General features: G+C 43.4%; 1 protein-coding gene across 12 annotated transcripts in view; it reads right to left on the reverse strand.

Moving 5' to 3' along the window:
- Window positions 1–20,071, reverse strand: part of PLXNB2 (plexin B2) — a 351,000-nt gene that overhangs the window by 90,749 nt on the left and 240,180 nt on the right. For all 12 annotated transcript variants that reach the window (XM_006122609.5, XM_075928258.2, XM_006122610.5 and 9 more), the window contains 4 exons: window positions 11,258–12,359; window positions 8,644–8,826; window positions 7,145–7,267; window positions 1,083–1,183 (listed from right to left, as the gene is read on the reverse strand). In XM_006122609.5, coding sequence (XP_006122671.3) covers window positions 1,083–1,183; window positions 7,145–7,267; window positions 8,644–8,826; window positions 11,258–12,359 — 1,509 coding nt within the window. The remainder of the gene's footprint in view (window positions 1–1,082; window positions 1,184–7,144; window positions 7,268–8,643; window positions 8,827–11,257; window positions 12,360–20,071) is intronic.

Genomic DNA, 20,071 nt, shown 5'->3' on the forward strand with positions numbered 1-20,071 from the left:
AGGCAAACTCCATAAAGAGTTTCCTGAGCTGGACAGTCTAGTTTTCTTGAGTATGGACAGAGAAAGAGAGGCAGATACTACACCTGGATGCGATATGGCCATCCCCCACGCAGTGCAAACAGTGTTGATGCTCACTGCTGATGGAAAATGAGAGGGGGAAGGAGAGCAGAAGGCACAGATTTTGAAATCATAAATCTTCTTTGGCATAATCCAGTACTTAGGCCTGGATACTCGCTGGGTTGGGGTTGGGGTAGGACAAAGTCTGGCTGGAAACCACACCAAATCAAAGTCCCAAGTCATAGATCTACTATGACAAAAATACAGGATAAATTTAAACTACAAACAACAGTACTAAGAGTCTTTATGTAAAGTTTTGGAAAGTGCATCACAAGAATGAGAAGAGAGTAGAAGCTCTGATTCAGTTCATGCGGTGATGAGAAGAAACTGGAGATGCTGATGGCCTGCTGTGCCCTTTATTGCCTCAGGCGAAGCCAGGAGGCAATACAAGGCAGATGCACATAGCCCTGAGAGAAATAGAGAAGGGACCATCATTTGAAGAAGAATACATGCTTCTAAATATTAAATTTAGTTACATACATAGACAAATCAGTCTAGTGTCAGTTCCTATGTTCTTATGATTAGCTTCGAGCTCAGCATGCTATGACTTTCATTACAGAGCAATTCATAATAAAACTGTGTTGGACTGATATATATTTCTTGGGTATTAGGAGTTCTCTTCATTGCAGTCTTGCTTGCTTGCCTACTTGCTATACCCAATCGTACGCTATGCTCTGCATTTGAAAAAGGTGCGATCCCTTTGATTTTCAGGAAAATGCTGAATGCACTGTCAGACTTATAAAATATGCAATCATAAAATACACAGTGATGTTTAGAAGCATAAAAGAAACTTTCTAAATGTACTCAAATATGTAAGTCAATCAACTTTTTATATGAGCAGGGTGACTAACAGAAATGTTTGTTTTATAAAAATAATCAGCTTTAGCCATTACACCACTGGATACAAAGACTCTCTATGAACAGTGTTAACCCACCTCACACTGCAAAATATCGACAATACTTACTTCCCTTCCATTACACACCAGCCGCAGTAGGGATCCTGTGCTTGTATACAAAGAGAACAGTTTGAGTAGTTCGCACATTCCTGGACAGGAAGGCGACACACCTAAAGAGTGAAGGTAAAAAAATGAACACAATGTGAATGAAGAAAATACTGATCAATTTAGATCAACTTCCTTTCCAAAGAAAGTATTCCATTGCTTTCACTATGGCCACACAGAGAAGTATCAATCACTTCCCTAATCCTTGACTTGTTGACTATATAAATAGAGCTCAATCTCACATTTTGTTTTGTTTTGTTACATTACAAGTCTCATCTAATTTTCTGTCCAAGATGATGTGGAATTTTGGACAGTCAAAATGCATTCTGGCTTTTGCCTGGAAATGAACCTTTCCAACATTTTTTGCAGATTAGGCAGGTGCCTTCTGGAATCCCCATTACAATGAATATTGCAGGGCAGAAACTTAGGCATCGCACAAATGACTTTCAACTTCAAAGAATAGTTGCTGTAGGTTGGGCATTTCCACTAGGGATGTAAAATATTGATTATTTGGCTAATTGAATTGTCAATGCAATTTGCATCAGCAATTTGATTAGTCGATAAGGGCGCCTTTGCCTTTGAAGGTGAAAGCGCTGCGGGAAGCGCTGGCCCCAGGCTTCCTGAGGCGTTTCAAAATGGCAGCACCACATGGAGTCTGGGGTCAGCTCAGGCTCCATGTGGCACAGCCACTTTGAAATGCTATGGGGAACCCAACATCAGGCTCCACGTAGTGTTTCATAGTACCAGCACCTCATGGAGTCCCAGGTCTGGCCCCAGGCTCCATGCGGTGCTGCTGCTTTGAAGCACCCTCTCCACTCCCCCCGCAGCCCTTGTTGCGTCTTTCTGATAGAGGCAGAGGGGGGAAGGAGAGAGCAACTAGTCATTCACATCCCTATTCTGATTTCCCTACATAACTAGAATATCCTCTCATAGTTGTTGCTATCACCCAGTGCTTGGAAATACATCCAGAAGTGGTATTTTTATCCGGCAGCAGTTGAGCAGCAAGAGAATTTTGGAATGCCCAGGAGTAATGCATTTTTCTATTCATGTTGCTTGTTGCCATACCACAAATTCAAGTGGAAAAATTGAAATAGGCAATGTAAAACTGTGAAATGAAGCAATAGTGGAAAAAATATCAGCCATGCTACTCATACCCCCTGCTAACACATTGCTTCTGCTTTTGATTTCCTGTAGTGATGGATGTAAATAACTGTTTTCCTTTGGTTTTTGATGAAGTGAGCCAAGACATAGTCAGTCTTTAATTATGCTGCTGAAATAGCACAGAAGCTCATGATGGAAATGGACATTCTTTTTTTCTGTCCCTGCTGACCATTAAGATTTACTCCTGAAGAGAGTACAAAAACTTTAGCCAGAATAACTCAAGTCTTTTTTTTTTAGCATCTGACAGCTAGCTGAAAAATTACTCTGAAAGTCCAAAATATTGTTCTTATTTTCCACATTAGTAGAAGCCAAGATGTGGGTCAATTTAAATACAGCTTCAGTATCTGACACTTCCCATCTATTGAAAGGTGTCCTTGTCCCAATTTTTTCCTCCCTTCTCATTTTTTTAATTTATACTTTTATTTAAATGGAGTTCAGATCTTGGCAAATGGTCATGAGAAACATTAATATTAAAGGGATGGTGCTTTCATTCTCACTTATGACAAAGTATTTGTTTCACAGTTCTGGCAGGCAGAAACAAATCCTAATAAACATTGTCTTTACAAGTTTGATGTAAACTTAATGGACTAAAAAAAATAACTGTTCAGTTTAGATTGCCTTCTAAAACTGAATCATGCAAACAAACTCATTTTGAGATTTTCTGACACTTTAATAAAAAAGATTGCTAAAAGCTCAACTGGAAACAAGCCAAGAACAATGGTAAGTAGCTGCCACAGGCTGCTGTTTTATTCCCAATGAGAGCTAGCTAGCATGTCAAATTTGGAAGCCTATCACTTCTGAACACGTTGAATGAACCAAAAAAGGGTATGGCAGGGGTGTGACAGGTTTTTTTAAATTTTCAAGTGAAGCAGTAGGAGGCATCTCCAGAACTCTGGGAATCAGATGGGAGAGAGCTAGACTTAAAACAAAACAAAACGACAAACCCCCCACATTTGCTCCAAACCACCCACGGCTTATTTATACAACAGAAGAAAACACTGAACAGATGGGAGGAGAAGTGAATCATGAAAGCAGGAAACTGTTTCTCGCTCTTGGACTTTAAACTCTATTTGTTGCTTTACCATTTTTCCGTCAGTTCTAATGTTTTAAATGAGATACATCAAGTAATCTTGCAGCATAACACTACCTAGTATGTCTACCTTCATGCTGATATAATGTCCTTGCTGTGGTAACAGCATAATGCACTACGCTTGATCTCTTAAGCTACGTCTACACTACGCGTTTTTGCAAAAAAACAGCCGTTTTTGCACAAAAACCCACGGAACGTCCACACTTCAACTGCGTTTTTGCATGAGAAAAATCTATAGTCAATCGACAGAACAGAGGGCTTTTTGCAGCATAGGTAAATGTCCTTCTAAGCAGCATAACTCCTTTTTGCACTACAGCTCTTGCGCAAAAAGGCGTGTGTGGATGCTCCGCAGGGGTTTCTTGCGCAAAAAGAGCCTATTCGAAAAAGCACAGAATGGTCATCAGAGCTTTCTTGTGCAAAAGCATCCATGCAGTGTGGACGCTCTCTTGCACAAAAGTGCATCGCAAAGACGATGTACTTTGAGGTGTGGATGCACTTTTGCCCAAGAAGTTTTTGTGCAAGAACTCATCCACAAAAGACTTCTTGCACAAAAACGCTGCAGTGTAGATGCAGACTGAATGACAAGGATTTGCCTCCTCTGAAAGTTCACATTTTGCTTTGAGTACCTGTATCAGCAGGGCTAGACAATCTATGTAATCTACTCACCCATGGCAAGTAGATTATATCCCAGAAGAGCTGGGTTCGGGCAATCTGTGCATGCGCAGAACGCCGGACAGCGCAGCTGGCAAGCGGGGCTCAGCACAGCTTGGCGAGCCCTGTGTATCAGCATAGGGCTAGGGTCCCTAACTTGTTTGTGTCAAAAGCTTCAGAGAGGTAGCCAAGTTAGCCTGTAACTGGAAAAACTTAAAAAACAATGAATAGTCTTGCAGCATCTTAAAGACTAACAAAACTGGTAAATGTTATTATGAGCTATCATCTGAAGTAGGAGGCTGTACCCACAAAAGCTTATGATACCGTCTACATGTTTTATTGGTCTTTAAGGTGCTACAAGACTATTAGTTGTGTGTGTCACTTTAAGTGCATTAAGTTTAAGTTCTGGGGGACGGGGACCACTTCCAGTTTCCCTAGCTCCGTGGTCACCAACTCGTCGATTGCGATCAACTGGTCGATCGCGAGGACTCGACCAGTCGATCGCGAGGCATTCGGGCAACCCCACCGCCCATTTTCCCCTCACCCCCCGAGAAGCCCCACTACCTACTTCTAGTGTAGTGCCGGCTTCCCGTGGGGTGGATGTAAGTACTGTCTGAAGCCCGCGTCACTTCCGGGAGTTCCGGAAGTGCGCGGGCTACTCCCCTCACACAGCTCTGTTGCGTGCTGGGGGAGGGGGCATCAACCCCGGAGGAGGAGTGTGGTGGCTTCCCTCTGGGGACAGGGGGAGAATCCTGGGAGGAGGCAGATGCAGGGGACTCTCTGCTGCCACTGGAACCCTGTCCCCACTCCCCAGACTCTACTCTCCTGTCCGCAGCTACAGAACTCTGTCCCCGTTCCCATTCCCTGAACTCTGGCCCCCTGCCCCCTGCTGCAGAACCCTGTCCTCTGCCCTCCCAGCACCCTGTTCTCTCCCCTGCCCCTAGCCGCAGAACTCTGTCCCCACAAAATGTATAATTATAAATGCTTCATTTTAGATTTAAATAGCATGAATAAAAAACAGACCATTTATTTCATAACTAGAAACATGTGATTTTAATTTTATATATCGCATAATTTAAAAATAAACTGTTCAGCAGAGTGTGTAAGTAAGGGTTGGGGATAGCAAGTGATGGACAGGAGGAGAATAGAGAGGGCGGGGCTTCAAGGAAGGGGCGGGGCTTCACGGAATGGGCGGAGCGGTAGATCTTCGCCTGTTCTGAGATTTAAAAAGTGATCTTCGGTGTAAAAAGGTTGGAGACCACTGCCCTAGCTAGTCCGTGGATTCCTCCCAAGACACTCAGGCAACCTCGGGCAGCAAGGGGGAGGACAGCATGATGATGATGATGATGATGATGATGATGATGATGATAAGAATGATTAGTAGGTGAGTGGGGCAACCAATGTCACTGAGAGCCAAGAAATATTTATACCCTTGGAGACAATCCCCTGTTCTCAACACATTTCATAGTTGAGCACTGATCCTGTAGAAGGCACTTCTGATGAGTTCAAATTTTTTTATTTTGCTACAAGTGGGTTAGGGCAATTGGATGTGATGCACAGACTGTTAACGTGTCTGGAGATCGAGCAGGAACCCTCTCTGCACATCTCCATAAAACTCTTATACAGAAACTCTTTAATCCTCCTCACAAGATTTCTGGGCAGCCCTACCTTATTCTGTCCTCCACAGTAGGACACCTTTCCAAACTGTAATCAGAATCACAGGGTTGGAATTAACCTCAGAAGGCCATTGAGTACAAACCCCGGCCCAAAGCAGGACCAAGCCTAACTAAATTATCTGGTATCATTTGAACACAAAACACTGAAGTATAAGGTCCAGGTTTTTGGAAACATTCAGTCAGCATCAGCTCCCTCTCTCTCTCAGGTGATTCAGAGAAGACACATATCTTACATGGCAACCTGGATGAAGCAGAGGAAGCTATTTGCGGATGTCTCACTGGTATACCTCCATTTGCTGATCCCTAATGAAGCACGGCTTAAGGCCCTGCCCTGCTCTGCCATCACGCCTAGACTCCCTACTCCCTCCTGCAGAAAGGGAAAGTTGCATTTTCCCAGCAAACGGGATGCAGAACATATGAGCACCATGCGAGCTCCTGCTCTGCTGCCATGCCTCCGACCTACAAGCTTGTGCCTTGGTCTGTTCCTTTCCATGCCTGACACCAGAATCCAGCTACCAAGAACTCTGAGGTGTACCTGCTCCATAGTGGCCACTTAACAGCCACTATGGAAAGGGAGGCAGGTAGTAGTCAGGTGCTGTGAAGTAGCTGCCGGAGATTTGGCATCTCTTCCTGCCCTCTACTGGTTCTTCACTCTCCCTTATGGAGCATCATGCTGCCAGACAAGTGGTGATGGGGTGGGAGGAGGGAGATAATTGCCTTAGCTTAAACATGGTTCCCTCTATACCAGAGGCAGCTCCTCTATTTATGACTGGATTCCTTGGGCCCCGAACTACACAGGAACTCCTGTAACAAGGTATTACCATTTTCAACTGTTCAAAAACATGCATCCAGACCCTTAAAATATATTTTTAAAAATAATAATCTGCATTTTTGTAATCTGCCATTTTCTTTTACAGCCTTTTAAGGTGTCCTTGCTTCACATTTTCAATCTTATCTCTGTACCATGAGAACAAGAACAGTTTTTTTAAACGAAAGCCAAGATTCTTGCATTCTCTTTTGACTCCAGCAGTTGGGACTTTGAGAACAAATATCCCAAGACTCACCAATAAAAACATAAGAAATGTCAACACCAGGAATTTGATTTACTCCCACTGTCCTCGATTTTACAGTTACCCACCTTCCTTCCACTTGCCCAACTGCTCCTTCCCTGCTGGCATGAATGCACAGTAAAGAGGAGCTGAAGTAGGCAAAGGAAGGAGCAGACAGCAGCCATCTTCTCATCTCTCTGCCTTATGTCCTGAAACATTTTTAATTTGTTGACAACTATAGCTGTAAAAGCTTGGATCTAGACATAAATGGAGAGGTAGCTGAAATGATACCAGATGTGAAGGTTCATAAGAATAAGTGTGAATTATAAAAATCTTTTCAGATATAGTCACATAGCTCAGTTTTACAGACACCATCCCAAGAAAAACAAGATACTATACCTTGTTTGTGGTCATCACGTACAGGTTCTCTTGGTTAGCATCAAGGACAAGGTCATTTTTTATGGGTTTATTTACTTCAGCGGACACAGTGCTGTATTCATTTGCAGGAGTCGTAAGCAACACCTATTTAGTGGAAGATAGGTGATTAATGCTGCTACTTTATTATTTCAACTTATCTTTAATGAAAATTGTGTGTTTGAGTATCTTGTATTTGTGTGTTGAGGAAAACATTCTAATTTAACAAAAACCACTTGAGAAGCAGTAAACAGATCATGAGGCATGAAAAGAAACCTCCTTCCGTTGGAACAATGTCATACTTGTATTGACTTTTATCCAATGTATATTATTTATATCAGTCAACTTAATCGAGTCTTCATGCCATGACTTTGTATCTAAAAAACGTTCATGTTGGTTATTTACCGTTATCCAATGGAGTTTGCTCCACATTTCAAATTATATGAGGGATGTGTTTAGCATTAATGTTCAAGCAAAACAATTTTGCAGGGCTTCCTAAGATCAGATGATCCATAACACTATACATATGATGAAGACTCACCCTACTCATCACAAATCCTCTCCCCAAACTGAACAACCTACAGTTATAGACCTCATATTGCCTTTCACATTTCTACAGTCACTGAAGGGCTAGATTGTTATAGGATGAGGATGGAGAACTACATTCATAAAAACTGTTCTTAAAGTAACTGGCCTTGAATGGAGATAAAACTAAAGATCTGTGTTGGATTCACCATACAAAGTGCATTCTTCGACCTTATAATGTCTTATGAATGAATGCAGTATAAAATAGGTAAAATCTGATGACTTTTCTGGGTATGCTGAAAAAAACATGGATTTGGTAGAACTTTTAGGGAAAGCTGAAGATGTTCTATGTTGGGTGGTAGGAAAAATTAAGAGGAATATTTTGCTGCTTCGATTTATTGGCAGGACTTGTTCAGAAAGCCTGGGAGTCTAAGGGTAGGAGATCCTGCTGAGGCCGGGGGCAACTTGGTGGATAGCACGGAGCTAGAGTTCTCAGGCAGTTCCCAGAAGCATGGGGCTGGAGCTGGATCCCACTGCAAGCAGGACCAGGGCCAGAGCTCCTCAGCAGTCCCCAGCAAGTGGGGCTGGGGCCGGAGTCCCCCAGCAGGAGCTAGAGCCTGGGGAGCTGGCAACAGGTGGTAGAACTAGGAGCCGCTGTAAGAGGACCTCCACTGGTCCAGCATATTCTCTTGTTCGGGACCTGTCAGGTCCAGATGGTGCCAGACCAGAGAGGTCCAACCTGTACTAAATAAACCAGCACTTTGGAGTAGCTGAAGAAGTAAATCAGAAATATTTTCTCTCCTTTAAAATTAAGAATGGGAAGTTCAGAAAGATTCTATATCTGAAACTTTGCTTTATTTTTTTTAAAAAGTTATTTGTCTTTAATAGAGAAGCATGCTACTGCCACAACTTGAAACATTTTAAACAGGTTCTAGTTCTTTAAAAGTAAGAAACATTACCTTAAGAATATTACCCTCTGAAGTTCCTAGAAAGGCAACCGTATGCCCATTCTCCACTGCAACAGTAACTGCAGTTAGATTAATTCCCTCTTTCTGTAATAGTGGTTTCGCATCAATACCACTTTCGCTTCCCAAAGGGTATGGTAAATGTTCAGAACCACAAGTAAAATTCTTGATTGCACCCTAATAATGAACAGAGATATAGAATGATGTTAAACATTCAGATCAATAACTCCTAACTCAGAGCACAATGAAATAGTATTATCACAATATAACCCTGTACAAATAGGACTAGCTGAGAATTGTAGACATTTCTGTCTCTTATTTGAAGAATATGGAAGGACAAGAAGAAAAAGCAGAAGCACAGCTCTTCCTTCTCCTTAGGACAACAGAAAAGTAGATTGATAACTGCAACTGGTTGAATGTCTCTCACTTTGTACAAAGTGTTTTGAATGGGAGAAAAAAACCTCCAAACCAACCCTTTGTTTCTATTTTCTTAAGGAGATAGAAAAAGATATAAAAAACTAGCCAGTGTGTACAATCAAAATAAATAGGCTTTAGATTAGGGAGGTTAAAATACGTGTAAGTAAATAACCGTGTAACCTCTGAAAAAATGCGACAAAAGCTGGCTACCCACGCGTACCCGCTCCCCACCTACCACCACATTCTGCAGCCTCTGGTAAAGAGGCAGCTGCATGGGGTGGCAAGTGGTGCTCCAGGAGCCAGTGTGCACTGGGAGCTGGCTTTTAAGCTTCTACCTGGAGCTTATTAGAGGCAGCAGTGTAGGGGGTGCGGCAGGTAGCTCTGCATGATATGGCTCCTCATGGGCATCGGCTCCCACCTCCCCTCTCCTCTTGCAGCAAGGGCCGGGGTTGAGAGGGGATGTGCATGTAGTCGACAGGATTAACCAATAAGACCAGGCTTATCAGTTAACTGTGTAGTTGTCTACATGCTAACCTCCTTAATCAATACTAGATATTTTTGGCTCCCTGGGAAAACAGGTCTGGGAGTGTCATAGAGAGGCAACACCCTTAACCCTAAGAATATTTTGGAACAGCTATGCTGAAGGCTCTCTAGAAAGTGAAGGAGTGTTATTGACAATCGGTGAAAGTGAAGCATGACCTCCATTATATGAAAGCATTTTGGGCCAAAATGTGGTGGTCATGGCCTGGCAGAAGAAATATGCAGACCTCCTTAGGCTTGAAAATTAGAATCCAGTTGAAAAACATTAAAAATGCTAGAGATCCTGAAACACCAGTCTTGAATTTTTAAAATATCATATAAAAATTAATAGATTCATGGATTTTAAGGCCAGACGATCATCTATTCCCTGACCTCATGTGTTTTACAGCCTATGGAATTTCACCTTATAATTTCTACATCTTCCCTACTATATAAAACAGCCAATTAGCCCGTCATAAGACGGGATTTTCAGGTCTCTCCTCCACATCCGTCTTCTCTCCTGAACCTCCGGTCTCTCTCTCTCTCTCCCCTCCTCCTCCTGTTTCCCTGCCCCCTCTCAGCTCTCCTCCGCCTCCTGCCTCTCTCTCTCCTCCTCCCCATCCTGCCTCTTACTCGGGGGACCACGGTGCCCAAATGGCCGTTTGGGCGCCGCACTCTCCGTGCTGCATGGGGGTGGGGAGCCCAAATGGTCACTTGCACCACTTGCTCCCACGTGGCGGCCTGGCTGAGCAGCGCAAAAGTCAGCTGAGCGCCATGGCAGGAGGCAAAAGGGGACGGAGCGGTGACGTTCACTGCCTGGGGTCAGGGCCTGGAGCCGCTGTCACACCGCATGTCACTACCCCATCCCCCTTCGCCTCCTGCTGTGGCGCTCAGCTGACTTCTGCGCCGCTCAGCCAGGCTGTCGTGGGGGAGCAAGAGTCTATTTGGGCTCCTCCGTGGCGGCCCGGCTCAGCGGCGCAGAAGTCAGCCGAGCGCCATGGCAGGCCATGGCCCCGTCCCCTGGCCATGTACGTCACCGCCCCGCCCCTCTTCTGCACCGCTCAGCCGCAGGGGAGCAAGCAGTGCAAGCGGCTGTTTGGGCCCCGCACTCCCCATGCAGCACGGGCTGCCCAGAGGGAACAGCCAGCATTTCAGCAACAGCGCCCCCCAGAGGGAATGCCAGCATTTTGGCGTTACAGACTCACAGACGCTGGGCTACTATATATATATATGATAATTTTGTTGAGCCCAATAGTTTGTGATTGAATTAAAATGGGTCTTTCAGGAAAACATCCAGTATTCATTTAAAGGCTGCAAGTGATAATGGCTTTACCATTTCTCTTTGCCAAGCTGTTCTAATGTCTAATTAATCCCCTAAATATTGCATCATATTTCCAATTTGATTTTATTGAACTTCAGCTTCCAGTCACATGATCTTATTATGTCTTCTCCCAATAGCCTAAACTGCTACCCAGTATGAAATGCCTTATTCAATTTTCTAGTACAGGGGGTTCTCAAACATTGTGATACCGTGACCCCACCCCAAGTTGCTTGCAATCCCTGGGGGGGGGGGGGGGGTTTGGGACCCACAGTTTGAGAAACACGGTCCTAGTACTTCATTTCCCAAACACAAAAAGTCTGAAATAGACCTTACAGTTGAGGTTTGCATTACCTGAACCTTCTGTGATACACATATGGGGTGTCCTGTAAAGGGTTTATAAAACTTTGTTTCGACAGATTGAGTGTAGCATTGGTCCCGATACTGTTCCATCTTTTCATTGATCTGTCTCAAGGAAAACATACACATGGCTGATTTGAGAGAGCCATTGTCTTTGTTGAATTTGCTGAAGAGAGCAAGAAGAACTTTGCCCTCTGATAGGATACTACCATCCTGTCCCGGTTGGGCTATGCTCTCAGCCAACTTTTCTCCTGGAGTTGTGACATAGACAGAATGACAGTGATCATAAATGCCATCATCATCTTTACAGCTTAAACCCATTTCAAAGTAAGAATAATAGTGGTCATCGTTTTTGCACAGACGGGCAATCAGTATTCCATTATTAAGGGACTGTTTCTCCTGCTGATTAAAGATAAAATATACATATATAGCATCTTCAAAGACTGCCACAAACTGCTGAGTGTTTGAGGTGAGATATCCTGATTTCATAGCTGTAGCATCTGTATAGGTTTCAAAAATGTCCTTCCCCTCCTCAATGTAAAGCTGCCTAGTGCTAATTATTATCCCATTATCACTTGGTCCATTCCCTTTTCCGACAAACAGCACTAAGCCTTTACTCAGGGAGGTGATTAGTCCCACGGTTGAAACAGTCTCATCATTGCTTGCCACAAAAGACTTTTCTCCACCGCTGTCAATGTAATAGGTTATATTTTCAATGTTCTCCAATTCTCTAATAGCACAGATTCCTTTAAAAAGGCTTCCACACACAACAATCTTTCTCTCAGGTTTATTTAGCAAAAGTAATTTGTTGGAATTGTTAGTCAATGTTGTATCAGGGCACTGAGCTTCAATGGGAGGGGTGCACATTTTGTTATCCAATTTTGGACCCGTTTCTACAGACATCTGTTTCTTCAAGTCTTTTGTAAGTTGATACAGGTAGTTTACTGCTCCCAAATAGACAGTCCCTGTATCATAATTCACTGCAAGGTGGTTTAACTCTGTCGTACTTTCAAAACAATCCTTGAATTCACAGCAGACATAAAAGCAGCTCAAAATGCTCAAAGTCCAGATCCATACAGCCATTTCTATGCAATACCTAAAAGAGAAAAATAAAAAGATATAAAACATGCAAAAATAAAGCTTAACTTCACTTCAGTAAGCTTGGCTTTAAAATATTGATTTATAATCAAATAGCCTCTGAAGTATGTCAAATGAGGTCAACTGTTTTTTTTTTTTGCAAAATTTGGTGGTGTGTTTGAATATAGTCACTGCTGGCAATCCACGGGCCATGAATGGAGCCATGATGTGTGGTGGGCTGGGAGGAAGGAGAAATGCTGCTGCTTTCAAAAGTGTTATGTTCTGTAAGTCCTTTTATTGTGCTTGTAAAAATAAACCAAAAGCTCCAGATAAACATCACACCAAACAGCATTTAATTTAGAACAAAATCTAAATAAAAACAAACAGTCAGTGTTATTAAACATCAGATTTATGGGCAGTTTCTAGAAGTTTAAGAGCCAACTGAAGATCCTAAGACAATTTTTCTGAAAGTATAAAGAGGATCAAACTTTTTACATACCCAGTAACTGTAAATCAGGGATGTTAACTATTGTGTATTTGTGCAAATGTATAACTGCTGGATTTATTGGCAGTTACACCGTTACATGTGGGGGAGAGGGGCAGGCTAGAGCCAGTGATTGTTGGGAGCTGGTTCCCTCCCTCTAGCTCTGATAAAGAGGCAGCAGCTTCATGGGAGCCAATACGTATGGGGAGCCCACTTGAAAGCCGATTTCTGTATGTCTCTATTTGAGCCTTTTTTGTGCAAAAATAAGCAGGGTGGATGTTTCCTTTTTGCGCAAAAAACCCCCAGAGGCATAAGGATCTTGCGCAAAAAGGGTTTTTTGTGCAAAAAGTAAGCATCCACACTGCTTGTTTTTGCGCAAAAATGGCTTGAATAGATTATGCAAATGAAGCGTGACAAAATGCTAATCAGCGCTTCATTTACATACTCTCTGCCAGCAAAAGCTGGCAGTGTAGACAAAGCCTATAATGAGAGAGAGGCAGATATACTAGAGTATATGAATAGGTTGCCAGAGCAAGGTTGCCAACCAACAGAAATTTCAATTATGGACAAAATGGGGAAAATTTACAGATAGACACATTTTTTTACAAACATAATTTTTATTCTATATTAAGATGACATAAATGGCCATGTGACTCACATTACATCACCTCAACCATTGAGCTAAATAAACAACTAAAATGTCCAATTTCCACTGCTCCACAGTAAAATGGCTGAAGCGGTACAGAAGAAATTTAATTGGTATAGAATAATTGCTGTTCTTTAAAATTTTATTGCACTTTTACAAAATTTACGGACACCTCAATTTTTTTATGGACATGTCCAATTTCGGCTAATTTTTTATGGACTGTCTGTAAATTTACTGACAGTTGGCAACCCTGGTCCAGAGTGACCTAGATCAATTGGGAGGATTTAATCCAAAAGATATGATAAGTTTTAATAAGTACAAGTGCAAGGTCCTTCACTGAGGATGGAAAAATCCCAAGCACTTCTACAGACAGAACTGGCTAAGCCAGTTTTGCAGAAAGGGATCTGGGGATTACCGTGGACAAGAAGCTGGATCTGAGTCAACAGTGCGCCCTTGCTCCCAAGAAGGCTAATTGCATATTGCTTTAGTAGGAGCATTGTCAGCAGATCGAGGGAAGTGATTATTTCCTTTTTTTTGGCACTGGTGAGACCACATGTGGAGTATTTCACCCAACTTCCTCCCCAACTACAGAAACGACGTGGACAAATTGGAAAGAGTCCAGTGGCAGACAATGAAAATGATTTAAAAAATTAATGGAGATTGCCTATCTCCTAGAACAGACCTTGAAAGGTCATTGAGTCCACTCCCCTTCCCCCACAGCAGGACTGAGTACCAGCCCTGACAATTTTTGCCCCAAATCCCTAAATGGTCTCCTTAAGGACTGAACTCATAACGCTGGGTTGAGCAGGCCAATGCTCCATACCACTGAGCTATCCTTCTGGGGGAGGGGGGGGGAGAGAGGAGGAGCTGGAACACATGATTTATGAAGGGACTAGGATAATTTACTCTGCAGAAAAGTGAGGGACTCAGGGGGCATATGACAGCAGCCTTGATTACCTGAAGTGATGGGGGGCACAAAGAGGATGGCACGTGACTAGGCTATTCTCAGTGGTGGTAGATGACAGAACAAGGAGTAATGGTCTCAAACTGCACTGGGAGAGCTCTAGTTAGGAAAAAGTATTTCACTAGCAGGGTGGTGAAGCACTGGAATGGGTTACTGAAGGAGCTGGTGGTAGCTTCACCCTTAAAGCTTTTTAAGGCCTAGCTTGACAAATCCCTGGGCTGGGATGATTTAGACGGGACTGGTTCTGCTTTGAGCAGGGGTTTAGAATAGTCTCTTCCAATACTAATCTCCTATGATTCTATGATCTTTTTAGCTAAAATGTGCACACTAAAAGCTACTTACTGGATTTTATTGTTTCTATGTAACCCTTCCAGTCCTTTGTTAGTTAAGGAGCTGATAAGTTGGAGGAGGAAAAGAAAGAGAACTGGAATATTTGTATTAATCCGAAGAGCAGCAATATCTGTCAAGGCAGGAAATCTTTCTAAAGGGTTAAAAGTTATAGCAATCATGCTAAATTACTTGGGGAAAAAAATCAAACCCATACACTTTATTATTTTTCAACAAAGTTGACTTGGACACATAGGAATTAGATTGGATCCTGTTAAGTATTACTTATATGAATGTGTTCCCCCTTGTTTAGGAGGGAGAGCAGAAAGCCAGATGCAAGGATGTGAACTTCAGCACTGTGGGAAGCTCCCAAGAATGGGATGAGGGGAAGACAGAGGCAAGGCAAAAGCAAAAGGTAGTGAGAGGGCAGTATTTTGATTGCTTATATATATATATCATACCCTTAACACAACATTGTTTCTTTAAATAAAATAACAAAACTGAACAGTGCAGCAGTTCTTCAAATGGTGGTTCGGGACCCCAAAGTAAAGCACGACCCCATTTTAAAGGGGTCACTGGGACAGGCTTAGACTTGCTGGGATACAGATCTGAAGCCTGAGCTTCATTGCTCATTGCCAAAGCCGAAGTTCAAGGACTTCAGCCTTGGGCAGCAGGGCTCAAATTACAGACCCCTTGTCTGTGTCTGAAGCCCTTGGGGCAGTGGGGTTCCAGTGAGCCCCTGGGGTTGTGTAATAATTTTTGTTGCCAGAGGGAGTCTTAGAGCAATGAAGCTTGAGAACCCTTGGAACAGTATTATCATTTGTCTTATGTGAATTGCTTTTAGAATTCTTGAAACTTCTGCTACTTGTGTTTTCAGAAGCTAATGGTATTTGAATTTTTAAATAGACCAGCTGATTGAATTAATTATATTAACATCCTTTGAGATGTAAGAGTCTGCTTTTACCTATGACACTCAGGCTGGCTTTCCAAGCATGAAACATTTTGCAAACTTGCAAAAGTTAAGATATGAGGGTGGGGAAAAGAAAGTATGCAGGCCTGGACATGAAGATATAAGGGGGAAAAAAAATCACATGCAGACAGAAATCTGGCACCCAAATATCACTCAGTAACTCTTCCTTTGAAAGTTAATTGTGTGACTGTCTAGTGCCTGCCTGAGGGGGAAAAGACTTGGAAAACTACCAGTGATCTCAAGTCAACTCTGAAAAGAAATGGGTCACCAGAAAAGAAAAATAATTTGAAACAAAAAGTAATCTAACAGCAGAATGCCTTGTGGCAGGGTGCAAGCAACACAAAGTGCTAAATCTGAGTGAGGGACGGGGGGGGCGGGGTAGGGGGAAGAAGAACCATACCTCTGGGCCAAAATAGAGGTTGGCAGCCACAGCAAACTCTGTGGTGGGAGGTAAAAGGGAATTGCCTGAGTCATCATTTGCACTTAAGAGCAGAACCAAAAAGTCAACCACAAAAGAAACATTTCAAGATGAGAGGAAAGAACTCTACTAAGATAGTAAACTGTATACCAGCGACGAGCAACCAAGGCTAGTAAGTGGGTCGCATGAATAGCCCTCAATCTCAGTGGGCCGCAAGACTGAAATCGGGCATGTGCACTAATCATGACACCAAGAATAAGATTAAACACACTTGATTCCCTTCTTTATTACATCTTTTCAACACAAAGCCATTATTAAGGCCAAATTAAATTGCCAGCAAAAATAACATGAAGCAGCAGAAAGAGCATACATCTCTTTCAATAGTGTGGGCAATCAGCATGCACCTCACATGTGAACTTACTTTAAACGATGTGTCGCTTCTCATTTGGCCAAGGGTTCTCCCCTCTGATGCAGGCCCTGCCTCCACTCCGCCCCTTCCCTCACATCCTCACCCAGCTTCTTCCCTGCCTCCTCCCAGAAGCATGATCCATTCCCACTCCTCCCTCTCCCTTCCAAAGCTTGAACACTGTGAATCAAGCTTAGGAGGGAGGAGCAGGGATGGGATATGAATCAGCCAATCCACTGCACTCCGGAAGTGCTGGGAAGAAGTGCAGGGCCCTCAGCACACAAGAGGTGTGGGAGCGTGTGGGCAGCACATAAAACCCTGATGGGCCCACCACTGCTATTTACTGTGTCCAAAACCCACAATGACATTTTGAATAATCCACTAATTCTGATTTTTTTAAATGGAGACAATTGCTTTCCTTAAGTTGAAAGCTTTAGACCAAATTTAGTTCAAAATAATAAAAATAAGACATAGCAAAGTCTAACCCTGATCCTATTTTCCAGAGTTCCCACTGTGGGCCAAAACAGCAGTAGAAAAAGCAGTTTTAGCTTGACTCTTCATAATAGTGTGACCTCATATACCAGAACCACCAGGAAAGTCCCAGAATTACACTGCATTCCTGATGAATGCACATTTTGATGTTTCCTGTGAAGTGTAGTAAAACCCAGTGCTCCTCTACAGCTCTATCACCCTCTTTCCAGGCCTTAGAGAAATTCTGTTCTATGTTATTTGGAGAAGGCTTCTCCCATTACCTCCTCACCATTCTCCAGGAATTCAGTGTTCCAATCCAAACAAGCTAACGCTCCTCCCATATTTTAGCGATGGAACAGCACAAACCATAGCATGTCATCCACGTTAAAATATGGCCACCTTGTTTGTGCCATATTATCTATGAGCTGGAGAAGCAGGCTCACTATGCTATAAATTATAGCTGAAATAATATCAACAGGCAGTCCCCAGGTTACGTACAAGATAGGGACTGTAGGTTTGTTCTTAAGTTGAATTTGTATGTAAGTCGGAACTGGTACATATTGTACCCCAGGTGTCCCCGATTCAGCCGCTGCTGAAACTGACCAGCAGCTGACTACAGGAAGCCCGAGGCAGACCTGCTTTGCCCCGGGCTTCCTGGAATCAGTCGCTGATCAATTTCAGCAGCGGCTGACTTGGGGACACCTGGAGTAGAGCAGCTGGGATGCTGCCAGGTTGGTCCCCGCAGCGCCGAGGTGCGGCGCTGTAGGGACCAACCCAGCAGTGCCCCAGCTGCTCTGTCCCAGGCGTCCAGATTCAGCCGCTGTTGAAACTGACCAGCAGCGGCTGAATTGGACACGCCTGGGGCAGAGCAGCTGGAGTGCTGCTGGGTTGGTCGGGTAGCGCCGACCCTTGGCGCGGCAGGACCAACCCAGCAGCACCCCAGCTGCTCTGCCCCAGGTGTCCCCAAGTCAGCCGCTGCTGAAACTGACCAGCGGCGAAAAAAGCCTGGTCTGCTGGGGGGGGGGGGGGCGCACTAGCTGCGTGCCCCTCCCTCCCCCCCAGCAGACCAGGCTTTTCTCGCCACAGAGGAAGGGGGCGGTGGGACCGCCGAGACGCGTCTCGGCGGTCTGCTGGGGGGGGACGACAGCTAGTTCGGGGTGAGGGAACCCCGTTCTTAAGTAGGGATCCGACATAAGTCAGATCCACACAAATCTTAGGACACATTGAATGCAGGTAAACTTGAACACATTTGTTTACTTCAGTACCACTGGAAAGGCAATGTATATAAAATGATGCTGTCACTTAAGCTTAGCAATAGGAGCCAAAATGTGACTTGACTTACTGAATATCCCTTAAGGAAAACTGCAGCCATTTCTTACACTAGCCTAAGCTAAATTATGCCCTCAGTTAATTCCCATGTAAATCCATTTATGTCAATGAATTTGCAAAGATATAACTGAGAGGAGAACTTAACTTTTTAAGAGCTGGATATATATTGAATTGAAATGTAGGTATTAGAAAGGGGACTGTTTAGAAATGCCCATTACCACTCTGATCTCGCTACTAGGGATGTTAAAATGCATTTATTAAGGTAATTGTGTAACCACTAAAAATGTCGGCGGTTACACGTTTACACAGGGAAGCCAGATCCTCAGGAGCAGGTGAGTGTGGGGAGCTGGTTTGTCCCCCACTCTCTGTGCTGCTGAGTCTGATACAGAGAAATGCTCCAGAAATTATTTTTGGGCAAGTTCTGTGGACTGCATTATGCACAAAGTAGGGCTAGGGAATCACAGTGGCCTTAGAATCTATGCAACTATACAACTTAGCAAGAGATAATCCTCTGCCTTAAAGAGTTTTATGTTTTAAACAAAGACAACAGAAGAAGGTGGGGGAAAAGGGAGTATTATCATGCCCATTTTACTGACAGGGAAAGGAGTCAGAGAAATTAAGGCTACAGTTCAACAAGGTATTTAAGCACATGAATATATTTAATCACAGCCCCTGGGATTATTCATATGCTGAAAACTGGACATGTGTTTAAATTCCTTGTTGAATCAGGGCCTCAGTGATTTGTCCAAAGACGTGCAGTAAGAGTGAACTAACACCTAATCCCATAAGGTGTGTAAGACTGTCCAAAACTCCTACTGACTTCAAGTACCTCATCACTACACAGAATGGGGCCAATTGGAGGCTAGATATAGGGCTTAAAATAAACAAACAGGCTACGTCTACACTGGCCCCTTTTCCGAAAGGGGCATGCTAATTTCACAGGTCGTAATAGGGAAACCCGCGGGGGATTTAAATATCCCCCACGGCATTTAAATAAAAATGTCCGCCGCTTTTTTCCGGCTTTTAGAAAAGCCGGAAAAGAACGTCTACACTGGCCCCGATCCTCCGGAAAAAAGCCCTTTTCCGGAGGATCTCTACTTTGAAAGCAGGAATAAGAGATCCTCCGGAAAAGGGCTACCCTTACCGTGCAATGTTTACTGCTAATGGGTTAACCAGTAGTCCAGCTGGACCCACCGATCCACGGGCAGGGGGCTGCTGGAATGCCTGCCCATGAGATCCTGGTTTAATATTCCAGTTAATCAGTTAATTTTAATTTGTTTTTTCCATCCCTAACTCAGACACTGATTTTCAAATTCCCTTAATGCTTCTCTTGTAATTATCCCAAAGAATGCACCTCGCAGCATTTATTTAGGGTGATGCCTATAGGATATCTTGCAATGTTTCCTCCTACCTTACCCAATCCTTTTCTGAAAGCCTCAGAGGGCCTTGAGCCCCTCACACCCATCCTCAAAATGTTGTTTTACAAAGACTATCCCTTCCATCTTCAAAGATGGAATAATCCTACCATTTACCTTCAGGGTTGTTTCTGGAATGTTTTGCTAACCCATGTAACCACGCTGAACTAAACTGCAGTAATGAAATCTGACATACAAAAAATTACTTGGAGGTTTTCTTTAAAGAGGAGGTTTGCAAACTTGGGCTGCTATGGTTTTGGGGTAAGCCATAAAAAGATTATGGTTTCTTATCCAGAAACCA

Source organism: Pelodiscus sinensis, chromosome 1, assembly GCF_052426305.1.
Source record: "Pelodiscus sinensis isolate ZL-2025 chromosome 1, ASM5242630v1, whole genome shotgun sequence".
Taxonomy (NCBI): Eukaryota; Metazoa; Chordata; order Testudines; family Trionychidae; genus Pelodiscus; species Pelodiscus sinensis.